The sequence below is a fragment of the Mobula birostris genome, chromosome 4 (genome assembly GCF_030028105.1).
Source record: "Mobula birostris isolate sMobBir1 chromosome 4, sMobBir1.hap1, whole genome shotgun sequence".
NCBI classification, from domain to species: domain Eukaryota; kingdom Metazoa; phylum Chordata; class Chondrichthyes; order Myliobatiformes; family Myliobatidae; genus Mobula; species Mobula birostris.
In genome coordinates, this window is record NC_092373.1 from 37,980,873 (window position 1) to 37,993,178 (window position 12,306).

A 12,306-nucleotide genomic window follows, 5' to 3' on the forward strand; every position below is an offset into this window, starting at 1 on the left:
CACCATAAATTTTACTCTATTACTGAGGTAGAATCTTTTAAAATCACTGAATGTGGATATTTACCATCAGTTTCAACATTCACAAGCTACAACACAGAAATGAAAGAATAGTAGTCCAGCTACTGGAGAAGATTTTTAAAGATATAAGCATTTAGAAATCCATGGCTTAATTATGAAGTCATAATGGCCTTGTGCAGGAAAATTCACATCTTACTTAACTGATCTTTTCAAGGGGCGATGAAGGTGATTAATGACAACAAAGACATGGATTTAAGTAAGGCATTTGACCATGTCCCTTATGGGAAGCTCATCCAAAGGATTAGAATGCACAGGATCTATGGTGAAATTGGTCATTTGGATTCGGAATTGGCTTGTCCAAAGAAGACAAAGGCTAGTGGTCAATCGGACTTATTCTGGCTGGAGGTCTGTGACTGTGGAGTTCTACAGAGATTCATAGCGGGGCCTCTGTTGCTTGTAATATATATCAAGGTCATTATATATATATAAATAACCTGGATGAAGGCATAGATGGGTAGGTCAGTAGGTTTGCACACAATATGTGTGGAAAATTGACAAAGGATACAGCAGGTATAGATCAAATACAGATGTAGGTGGAGAAATGGCAGATAGAGTTTAAATATGAAGAGGTGAGTTTTGGGCAATCAATTATAATGGGACAGTATGCTGTTAATGGGAAGAACATTAACAGTGTTGATGAGCAGGGAGATCATGGGGTCCAATTTTATAGCTCCCAGAAAGTGACTACATAGGTTGATATGATGGTTGCGAAGGCATATAGCTTACTTGCCTTTATTTGTAGAGGCATTGAATTCAAAAATCAGGAAGCTATGTTACAGATTTATATAACTGTAGTTAGGCTGCATCTGGAGAATTGCACTCATTTCTGGATTCCCCATTATAAGAGGGATGCAGAAGCTTTGGAGAGGCTGCAGAAGAGGTTTACCTAGATGAGATGGCATGTGCTATGAGGAGAGTGTTGTTTTCTCTGGTGCAGCAGAAGCTAGGCAGAGACCTGATGGAGGTTTATAAGATCATGAGGAACATAGATGCAGTGGACAGCAAATATCTTCCCCCCCCCACCCCCCAAGGTTAGCATGTCTAATACCAGAGGGTGTGCATTTAAGGTGAGAGAGAGTAACTTCAAAGGAGATGTATTGGTCATGTTTTTACACAGAGTGGTGGGTCCTGGAATGCACTGCCTGGGGTGGTGGTAGAGGCAAAAAAAGACAGACATTCACAAGGCACTTAGAGAGGCACATCACTGTGTAGGAAATAGAAAGTTATGGATATTGTGTAGACAGAAGGGATTAGTTTAGTTGGGTATCTGAATATAAGTAAATTAGCTGGCACAATATTGTGGGCCAAAGGGCCTGTTCCTGTGCTGTATTATTCTCTGTTCTATGCACCATTTAACTCAACCAGTCCATGTAAGACCCTGAGATATAGAGGCAGAATTAGGTCAGTTGACCCAGCGAGTCTCATCATGGCTGTTCCAATTTTCCTCTCAGCCCCAATCTCCTGCTTCTCCCTGTATCCCTTTAAGAAAATAGCAACCTCTACCTTAAATATATATAAAGACTTGGCCTCTACAGCTGCCTGTGGCAATGAATTCTACAGATTCACCACTCTCTGACTAAAGAAAGTCCTCTTCATCTCCATTCTAAAAGGACACCCATCTATTCTAAGGTTGTGTCCTCCCACCTTAGACTCTCTCACCACAGGAAACATTCTCTCCACATCCACTCTATCAAGGCCATTCACCATTTGATAGGTTTGAATGAAATGATCCCTCATTCTTCTGAATTCAGGTGATACAAGCCCAGAGCCATCAGATGCTCTTCATATGACAAGCCATTCAATCCTGGAATCATTTTCATGAACCTCCTTTGAACCCTCTCCAGTTTCAGCACATCCTTTCTAAGATAAGGGGCCCAAACCTGCTCACAATACTCCAAGTGAGGTCTCACCAGTGCTTTATAAAGTTTCAACATTACATCCTTGTTTTTATATTCTAGTCCTCTTGAAATGAATGCTAACATCGCAATTGCCTTCCTCACCACAGACTCCACCTACAAATTAACCTTTAGGGAATCCTGTACATGGACTCCCAAGTCCCTTTGCACTTCAGTTTTTTTGTATCTTCTCTCCATTTAGAAAATAGTCAACCCTTTCATTTCTTCTTGCAAGGTGCTTGGCCATACACATCCCAACACTGAAATTCACCTGCCATTTCTTTGCTTATTCTCCTAATCTGTAAGTCCTTCTGCATCTTCTCTGCTTCCTCAAAATTAGTTACCCCTCCACCTATCTTCCTATCATCTACAAACTTTGCAACAAAGCTATTGATTCCATCATCCAAATCATTGATATATAACATAAAAAGAATTGGTCCCAACACAGACTCCTGTAGAAAACCACTAGTCACCAGGAGCCAGCAAGAAAAGCTCCCTTTATTCCTATTCTTCCCCTCCTGCCAACCAGCCACTGTTTTATCCATTTCCAGTAATACCACGGGCTCATAACTTGTAAAGCAGCCTCATGTGTGGCACCTTGTCAAAGGCCTTCTGAAAATCCAAGTACACAACATCAGCTGATTCTCCTCTATCTATCCTGCTTGCTACTACTTCAAAGAATTCCAACAGATTTGTCGGGTAAGATTTTCCCTTGAGGAAGCCATGCTGAGTACAGCCTATTTTATCATATGCTCCAAGTACCCTGAGACCTCATCCTTAATAATCAACTCCAATATCTTCCCAACTACTGAGGTCAGACTAACTGGCTTATAGTTTCTTTTCTTTCCCTTCTTGAAGAGTGGAGTCACCTTTGCAATTTTGCAATCTTACACAACCATTCCAGAATTTAGTAATTCTTGAAAGATCATTACTAACGCCACCACAATCTCTTCAGCCATCTCTTTCAGAACTCTGGGGTATACACCATCTGATCCAGGTGACTTATCTACCTTCACACCTTTGAGTTTCCCAAGAACCTTCTCTCTAGCAATGGTAACTTCACACACTTCATGCCCCCTGACACCTGGAACTTCCACCATACGGCTAGTGTCTTCCACAGTGAAGAATGATGCTAAATACTTATTCAGTTTGTCTGCTATTTCATTGTCTCCCATTACTACCTCTCCTGCATCATTTTCTAGCAGTCTGATATCCACCCTTGCCTCTCTTTTACACTTTATGTATCAGAAGAAACTTGTGGTATTCTCTTAAATATTATCGAATACTATCAACTAGTATTCCATCTTTACTTTCTTAATGACTTTTTTTAGTTGCCCTCTGTTGGTTTTTAGAAATTCCCAATGCTCTAACTTCCCACTAATTGCAGCTCTATTATATGCCCTCTCTTTAGCTTATATGTTAGTTTTGACTTCTCTTGTTATCATCTTTCCTTTAGAATATTTCTTCCTCTTTGGGATGTATATATCCTGTGCCTTCCAAATTGATTCCAGAAATTCCAGCCATTGCTGCTCTGCCTTTATCCTTGCCAGTGTTCTTTTCCAATCAATTCTGGCCAACTCCTCTCTCATGTTTCTGTACTTCCTTTTATATCTGTGTTTACATTTTATAGAAGTAAATAGTCCAGTAATAAGTAACATGAAAGTGCTTGGATATTTTCTGAAGCATTTTTTCACACTGATTGTTATAATCCTGGAATTTTATAGTTACAATATAAAAATATACAGTACTTAATTTTTTTTAAAATATTCTATGGTGAAATATGTTTCAGTCATAATAAAGAATGTTCTTCAGTATGAAGTTACTATTTAAGATCTTGCAAACAGGAGTATGCAACGGGACTTGGGAGTCCTCGTACAGGATTCCCTTAAAGTTAACCTCCAGGTTGAGTCGGTAGTGAAGAAGGCGAATGCAATGTTGGCATTCATTTCTAGAGGAATAGAGTATAGGAGCAGGGATGTGATGTTGAGGCTCTATAAGGTGCTGGTGAGACCTCACTTGGAGTACTGTGGGCAGTTTTGGTCTCCTTATTTAAGAAAGGATGTGCTGACGTTGGAGAGGGTACAGAGAAGATTCACTAGAATGATTCCGGGAATGAGAGGGTTAACATATGAGGAACGTTTGTCCGCTCTTGGACTGTATTCCTTGGAGTTTAGAAGAATGAGGGGAGACCTCATAGAAACATTTCGAATGTTAAAAGGCATGGACAGAGTGGATGTGGCAAAGTTGTTTCCCATGATGGGGAAGTCTAGTACGAGAGGGCATGACTTCAGGATTGAAGTGCGCCCTTTCAGAACAGAAATGCGAAAAAAATTTTTTAGTCAGAGGGTGGTGAATCTATGGAATTTGTTGCCACGGGCAGCAGTGGAGGCCAAGTCATTGGGTGTATTTAAGGCAGAGATTGATAGGTATCTGAGTAGCCAGGGCATCAAAGGTTATGGTGAGAAGGCGGGGCAGTGGGACTAAATAGGATAAAATGGATCAGCTCATGATAAAATGGCGGAGCAGACTCGATGGGCCGAATGGCCTACTTCTGCTCCTTTGTCTTATGGTCTTATGGTCTTTATCAGCATACCAATTGTTCATGTTAGTCCGAAACAATGTTAAAAATGTTCCAGTGTTTTATTTTTAGAGTTCCAACCTCCAGCTGCAATCACTGAAGACTCAGCTTTACACTCTGTTACGAGGATTGAGGAACAAGCCTGAGATAGATCAGCTTCTTGCTCATATGCTGGGGATGTCACATGAAGCCGAAAGATCGTCCTTGGCATCTATGAAACAAAATGGTACATTTAAAATATTTACATGTCAGAATCAGGTTTATTATAAGAATCAGGTGTATTATCGCTGACGTGAAATTTGTTGTGTTATGACAGCAGTACAACATAATGCATAAAATATGCTATAACTTGCAAGAAAAAACATTTTTAAGAAGTAGTGTAATAAGACAGCAAAATGATGAGGTAGTGTCATGGGTTCATGGAACGTTCAGGAATCTTATGGCAGAGGGGGAAAAGCAGTTTCTAAAGCACAGAGTGTGCATCTTTAGACTCCCGTAACTCCTCCCTGATGGCAGTGATGAAAAGAAATGACCTGAGTGATGGGGTCCTTAATGATGGATGCTGCCTTTTTGAGGCATTGCCTTTTGAAGATGCCCTCGATGGTGGGGAGGCTCGTGCCTGTGCTGGAACTGGCTTATATTACAACCCTTTGCAGCTTCTTCTGATCCTGCAATATCATATTTCATCTCCTATTATGTGATTATTTGTGAATTGTAACATTACCTCTGCTGAGCTAATATAAAATGATTGGAAATGTCTTAATCTATTTTATTGTCAGGCTAGAGAACACATGCTTTAAAAAAACAACAAAATGACTGGCATCTTTTAACCAAGGTGAAGCATTTTGTTATTATTTAGCACTCTGTCCTGTTTCTTGGTGGAGCATTGCAAAATTTTAACCAGTAGAGTACCATGGAATCAAAGTGTCTGCTATTTCTGAGACCTGTATTCATTAACATTCAAACAAGAATAAAGATTGCTGCTGCTTTCTCAATTTAGGGGAGATTTAATTAAATTCCCTCATCCCCTCTAACAAGATCAACGTGGCTGTTTACTTGGAGAAGTGAAACCTCAATCCCTATTTACCCAACTGGGCAGGTTGTACAACGAAGTGTAATGGTCTCCTCTTTCTTCTCCACCTTGAAGACAGTTAAACAATAGGTGAAATTGAAGAAAGCTAAAAAAAAGTAGACTCGTTTGCTGTAAATAACATTATCATTATTTCTTAGCTGAAACAGGAAAATGCTGATAAAGTAATTCTATTTTAAAACAATTATTTTTAATAGGATTGAACACATCAAAAGGTAGTTTGAAGGTGAAGAAAAGGGATGTTTCAAATATCCTCTCAGAGCCTGGAAACTCTCTGAAAGCAAATGGTAAGCTGTTTGCCCAGATACAATTAAATTAACCTTAGCATGTTTTGGAAGGGATTGCCACTGAAAGGGAAATCTCCTTCAATAGATCTCTGGTTTACACATCTGAAGCTTTGAATTGAATGTGGTCTATAGGACTGACATGCAAGATGAAAACAAAGTAGATGAAGATACTTCAGTTAATGGATATTACCTGAGTGAGTCATCTCTGTTGTGAATCCTTCTCAAGCATTATCCTCTTAATCATCTCTTAAAACATAAAAAGGCTCCTCAGGGCTCATCCTGCCAGTGTAGTTATGCCTGAACAATATCTGTGCCACACAGATGCCAGAAAATGACAAGCTACACTCACTGGGAACGTCACCACCTCTCATTAAGTTTCAGTGCTACCACCTGCCCACCTGGATTTATAGATTTCTCCCATTGTTCTCACTAATGAAATCATTACAACCACTGCACATAGCATCCTGATATTAACACAAAACAAAACACAATTGGACCAGCCATACAGATGCCATGAAAACCTGGAAAAGGTCAGAAATCTGGAATTCTAATTATCACCTCACTTCCCAAAGATTCTCTGTTATCTCTACATTCCAAAATAGACAAATCAATGCATACTCTTCATAAATACAAGTGTTTCTGCAGATGCTGGAAATCCAGAACACCACACACAAAATGCTGGAGGAACTCAGCAGGCGAGGCAGCATCTGCAGCAGGGAATAAACAGTCAATGTTTTGAGCAGAGACCCTTCATTGGGACTGGAAAGGAAGACGGAAGAAGCCGGAATCAGGAAGTGGGGGACTGGAAGAAGCTAGAAGGCAATAGGTGAAGGCAGGTGAGGGAGACATAGGTGGATGTGGGATGAAGTGAGAAGCTGGGAAGGTTAAGGGCTGAAGAGGAAGGAATATGATTGGTGAGGAGGGTGGATATGGGAGAAAGGGAAAGAGGAGGGGCACCAGAGGGAAGTGATGGGCAGGTCAGGAGAAGAGAAAGTGTGAGAAGGGAGCTAGAATATGGAATGGAAAAAAAAGAGAAGGGGGACAGGGGAGAAATTACAAGAAATTAGAGATACTGAAGTTCGGGTTGAGGGCTACCCAGACCTGAATATATGGTGTTCCTCAACCAACCTGAGAGTAGCCTAATCACGGCAGTAGAGGAGGTCATGGATTGACATGTCAGCATGGGAATGGGAAGTAGAAATAAAATGTATCTCTCACACATGCTGTCCACCTGTCTAAGTAAATGCATTCAAGAAGCCTAACAATATGTATTAATCCCCCACTCCCCCATGGCTCTACCAATGTATATATTATGCATAGAATGCAAAGCTGTAATTTTCCATTGTTTCTTTGGTGATACTTTCCTCATCTGAAACGTAGACTGACAACATGCAAACAGCTTCAGTCCCATATTTCACTCCAAAATACCATCCTGACAATCGTGTGTCAGCTGGGTCCAAAGTACTAGTCCATAAGTTTCCACTTTTCAAGGTGAAGACCGACAATCATCTTCTCAGGCACCCAAGATTGGGAACAAATGCTGGCCATTCTGGTGCTGCCTACATCATAAGAATGTAATTAAGTAAAATAAGTTCTCCATTTAGCATCCCTCATCACAGTCTGCATCAAATGCACGGACATGCATATAACCTGGCAACACCACCCAGAAGAACCAATAAGTAGTTCTGGTTGACAACTTCATCTACTACTACAAACGAGGTTCCCTATTAGGAATGGATTCAAGACATAGCTTTGGTGTAGCACACAAATACTGTTCTGTTTTTTGTCCAACTCATTTGAATGATGCCAACTCATTTGAGAAACCTCTTTTGTTCAGCAAATCATCTAGAGGGAATCCAGTTAAGCACAAAACAACATAGAATTCAAATATTATGACAATAGCTTTGGATAAGTGAGGATGGGGAGAGATTCATGGGAACATAATCACTTGGTAGAATATGCAGTTGTTTCAAATCAACTGTTTCAGAACAATAATCCCATGTAATTTGCTGTATTTCAAAAGCTTTTTTTTCACTAAAATGGTTCTCTGTGACTGGTATTGATATTTTATATCCATCTGTTAAGTGTATTATTTGTTTAGGAATGGATACTTAAGTGTGCAACACCATAAATCATAGCTTTACTCCTTCCCACCAAAACATTGTTCCCACTGTTTAGGTTGTCAGAGTGTAAATGAAACACTGCTGAACATTAGCATATTGATGGATGAATATAAATGGATTCTGGATATACCAACAGAGGAATTGTCAATGACCTTTAAAGAGGTATGTACCATTGCAATTTTGTAGTATAGCAAAGTCTTTGTGAATACATCTCTTGTGCAGCATGGGAGGAAATTCATATTAAAACTTAAGGAAACTTCAATGTTTTCAAGCCATCCATTCTTTGAAAAATGGAAACTAATGCATTTCTGTCCGGTTCCTTCCAACTACTTGAATGCCTCTAGGGCCTACAAAGTTATAGAGTATGGGGCATTCCAAGATTGGGACAATAGATGTAAATCTATGTGTAGTGGATTGAGTGAGTGCCATGCTTGTTTGGCCCAGGTGATCCAGCAGGAAGAGATTTTCTTTATTTTTGAGAAACGTATGAACAAACTGGATTTTGGCTAAATTAGGACCCCCTTCTGAGAACATAAATATCTATTGCAGAAAGCCTATATAACCAACATCTCTCCTCCTGTTCTAACATGTTCCCATTCTCATTCTGACATGTCTATCCACGGCCTCCTCTACTGTAAAGATGAAGCCACAGTCAGGTTGGAGGAACAACACCTTATATTCCGTCTGGGTAGCCTCCAACCTGATGGCATGAACATCAACTTCTCTAACTTCCGCTAATGCCCCACCTCCCCCTCGTACCCCATTTGTTACTTATTTTTATACACACATTCTTTCTCTCACTCTCCTTTTTCTCCCTCTGTCCCTCTGAATATACCCCTTGCCCATCCTCTGGGTTCCCCCCCCCTCCTTGTCTTTCTTCCCGGACCTCCTGTCCCATGATCCTCTCGTATCTCTTTTGCCTATCACCCGTCCAGCTCTTGGCTCCATCCCTCCCCCTCCTGTCTTCTCCTATCATTTTGGATCTCCCCCTCCCCCTCCAACTTTCAAATCCCTTACTCACTCTTCCTTCAGTTAGTCCTGACGAAGAGTCTCGGCCTGAAACGTCGACTGTACCTCTTCCTAGAGATGCTGCCTGGCCTGCTGCGTTCACCAGCAACTTTGATGTGTGTTGCTTGTCTCTCCTCCTGTGTTATGGTGCTCTCTGCAAAAGACATGGTGCTATAAGACAACAGGCTCTGTATAATGGTGTTGGATGGGACCAATGTTTAGCCTTGCTCCCCATTGTGGTACAACATCTGCTGTGGCTCGGTCAGTAGAATTCTTAACCGTGAATCAAAGAATCTCAGATGTGGACTTGCTCTGGTGAATAATCACAAAAATCTAGCCTGACATGCTTGTGACATGCTGGAAGTTGCTCAGATGGATTTTTATTAACCTGATGTTAAATTAGGTCCTGGTTTCTCTGATGTGAGAAGCAGCTCCATGACATTTTTTTGCTGATGATTAGACAGTGTTCCAGGGTTTTCATATGATTCTAATTCTAACATTGACATTTCAGTTGACTTTGTAATCATTGTCACGTTTGGTTTGTGGGAGCTTGCTCTGTGTAAATTGACTGGCATCTTTCCCATATTATGACTACACCTCAGAAAGATGTTAATGGTCAAAAAGAGTTTTGGGAAGTGACGGGTGAAAAATATTTTTTTTGTAATCACCATTTCATCCTTCTCTGCTTTTGTCATCTACAACATGATTCCTTGGTTTTACTTCTTTTCTCTGCTTTCTAGAGGAACTTAAATACTCTTGATCATTCTTCTACCACATTTTCTTTCTCTGTAGATTCCCATGCATTGTAACTGAAAGATAAATCTTCATTATGTAAATCCATAAGACTAGAAGCAGAACTAGCCCATCAAGTCTGCTCCGCGTTTCCATTGTGGCTGATTTATTATCTTTCTCAACCGCATTCTCCTGCCTTCTCTCCACAAGCTTTGAAGCCCTTACTAATCAAGAACCTATTTACCTCCACTTTAAAATTGTATTATTCTGTGTTACTGGAACATTAGGTTTGATTATTGTTTCTACTTTTCAAGCACGAATTGCACATTACTGTAGCGTTATGGTAGCCTTGAGGCACTCCATTGGCTAGGGTTGACCATGGATGTTTCATCCTAGCCATCTACGCTCACTCGATAGGCAAGCCAGGGCAGTACCATATGGAGAGCAAACTGTTGCGATGTAGCAGGCTTACCCTCTCCACACAGCTGATGAATCCAAAAGAACGGCAGAGACCGATAAAGTTTGACACCAGCAGCGTGGCAGGAGTTGCCAGTCAGCATTGAACTCAATGTAGGACGGCCTTAGGGGCTCCAGCTCCTGACTTCTCCCTCGGGGTTTACTCCCGAAACCTTCCCCATGAACAGGTAAAGCTGCAAGGCAGCAGAGGTTTGAGATTGGAGATTTCCTTCCCCTAGATGAGCTGCCAACCATGGCTGACAGGCCCCATGTGCCTGAAGCAACTGGTTTGAAGGCACCAGAAACCTGCCTTTACCCCTTCTCCTGTCCGTAGAAACCATTCCACTAGGCTTAGTAGCTAAGCCACACATGAACGCCAAGAGCAGGACATGGTTGTTAGAAGCTAGGACCTACTAATTGTGAAGTGCGTTTTATGTTGAATGAGATTTGATATGATTCTGTTCATGTCCAGGTGCTGGTGGATACATCTTCCAAAAACGAGAAAGGATTATTTAAGGCACGTGTTAAAGCTCTGGTTGGAGGTCGGCCTGCAACCTTTCACAGTCTGGTTGGTTTGGAGAATGATTCCTTTTATAGAAGCATGGCACAGATTATTGCTCTAGCTCTGGATAGTTTAAAAACATAAGGTGATGCAGCAGAATGGGTATTTGAAACATTTCTTTTGCTTTGGATGTCATGTTAGCATCCTGTAAAAACAATTAGGGAATACTGTACAGTATATATTGAGCTGGGATAACTACATAACTATTACCACATAGACAGAGAGAAGTAAATCATATGACATCTCAAACAACTTCATGCAATATATTAGCTACTGAAGTGAGGTGATTGTTATGTAATCAAAGACTACAAATCAATCTGAGAAATACTGTGTCATATTTAGAACTTGGTAGTGTCCCGAGTAATATCTGCCCAGATGTGAAAACTAACTCATTTTGGGAGGGTCACTTATGTTGATGTCCAAATATGAAGACTGAACTGGGTCACTCCAAAGGTAAACCAGCACTTAATAGCTGAATTATCCTCTCTTCCATGCTCCACAACTGGACTCAGCTGTGTGCTGCACCTGACCTTTCTTGCACCGACTTACATATTTCACTGCACAAAAGCGGCAATTGGATGAGAACTGAGCATGAAACAGGGAGCAGCTCTCTGTAGAACCAATAGCTAAAATAAATACAATTTGGGCCTTTACCTGATTGGTTCAACAAAATTCGTAGAAATGTATAAAAAGATATCAGATGTTCATTAAAAGGAGGCTATAGTAATATAGATTTCATATTACATTACCATCACAAGGTGCCTTGAATAAATTATATTTGTCAGAAGCATTGGAGGAAATTGTCGGATAGAACCAATTAATAAGGCAAAAAACATGATTTGTTTTTTATTTCTGTGTTAGAGCTGGTTTTTAGTATTGGCAGTAGAGCTTAAAAGTCCCATTTCTAGGAGGTAAGAATCTCCCTGTCAGCATGCAAATAACTGTATCAGTGGAACACACACAAAATGCTGGAGGAACTCAGCAGGCCAGGCAGTATCTATGGAAAAGAGGAAACAGTCAACGATTCGGGCCAAGACCCTTCATCAGGACTGTTGTGCGTGTTGCTTGGATTCCCAGCATCTGTAGATTTTTTCTTGTAAATGTATCAATGGTACGTTTTCCATTATCTATATCTGAATGTAAGACATAGTTTTTAAAAAAACTGTTAGTTTTGGAATGTAGGTAGAACTTTGACATCTGGGAAAATAAGTTTTTATACATTTTCAAAATGATGACTCATTTTTCTTTGTAGAAAGCTATAATTCCCCCACTAGAATTTCAAACTATTGACTCAAACTGGTGGGGAAATTTAAATATTTTAAAATTAGAACATTTACTTTGAACATACATTCTAATATTAATGATGCAGTTCACAAATGCTCTGTAAATATCATGTAAAATATGGTAAAAATGTTATTTTTTATATATATAAAATTTTGCAAACATTGCATGATGTTGTATTGATAAGGTTTAACATGAATACCCAAATGCATTTAA

At 40.2% G+C, this 12,306-nt stretch overlaps 1 protein-coding gene across 1 annotated transcript; it reads left to right on the forward strand.

The window, feature by feature from the left end:
- Positions 1 to 237: 237 nt before the first annotated feature.
- On the forward strand, positions 238 to 10,994 carry LOC140197016 (uncharacterized). Its single transcript, XM_072256949.1, has 5 exons — positions 238 to 423; positions 4,624 to 4,777; positions 5,839 to 5,928; positions 8,107 to 8,213; positions 10,720 to 10,994. The coding sequence occupies exons 1-5, from the start codon at positions 238 to 240 to the stop codon at positions 10,891 to 10,893; spliced, it is 711 nt and encodes a 236-aa protein (XP_072113050.1). The 3' UTR covers positions 10,894 to 10,994.
- The last annotated feature ends 1,312 nt before the right edge of the window (positions 10,995 to 12,306 follow it).

Bases quoted from the DNA above. Each gene is read 5' to 3' on its own strand.
- LOC140197016 (XM_072256949.1), top strand. From the start codon at position 238: ATGAAGGTGATTAATGACAACAAAGACATGGATTTAAGTAAGGCATTT. The intron at 4,778-5,838 runs GTACATTTAAAA...TATTTTTAATAG, and splicing joins GGCATCTATGAAACAAAATG to GATTGAACACATCAAAAGGT. The intron at 8,214-10,719 runs GTATGTACCATT...GTTCATGTCCAG, and splicing joins TGTCAATGACCTTTAAAGAG to GTGCTGGTGGATACATCTTC.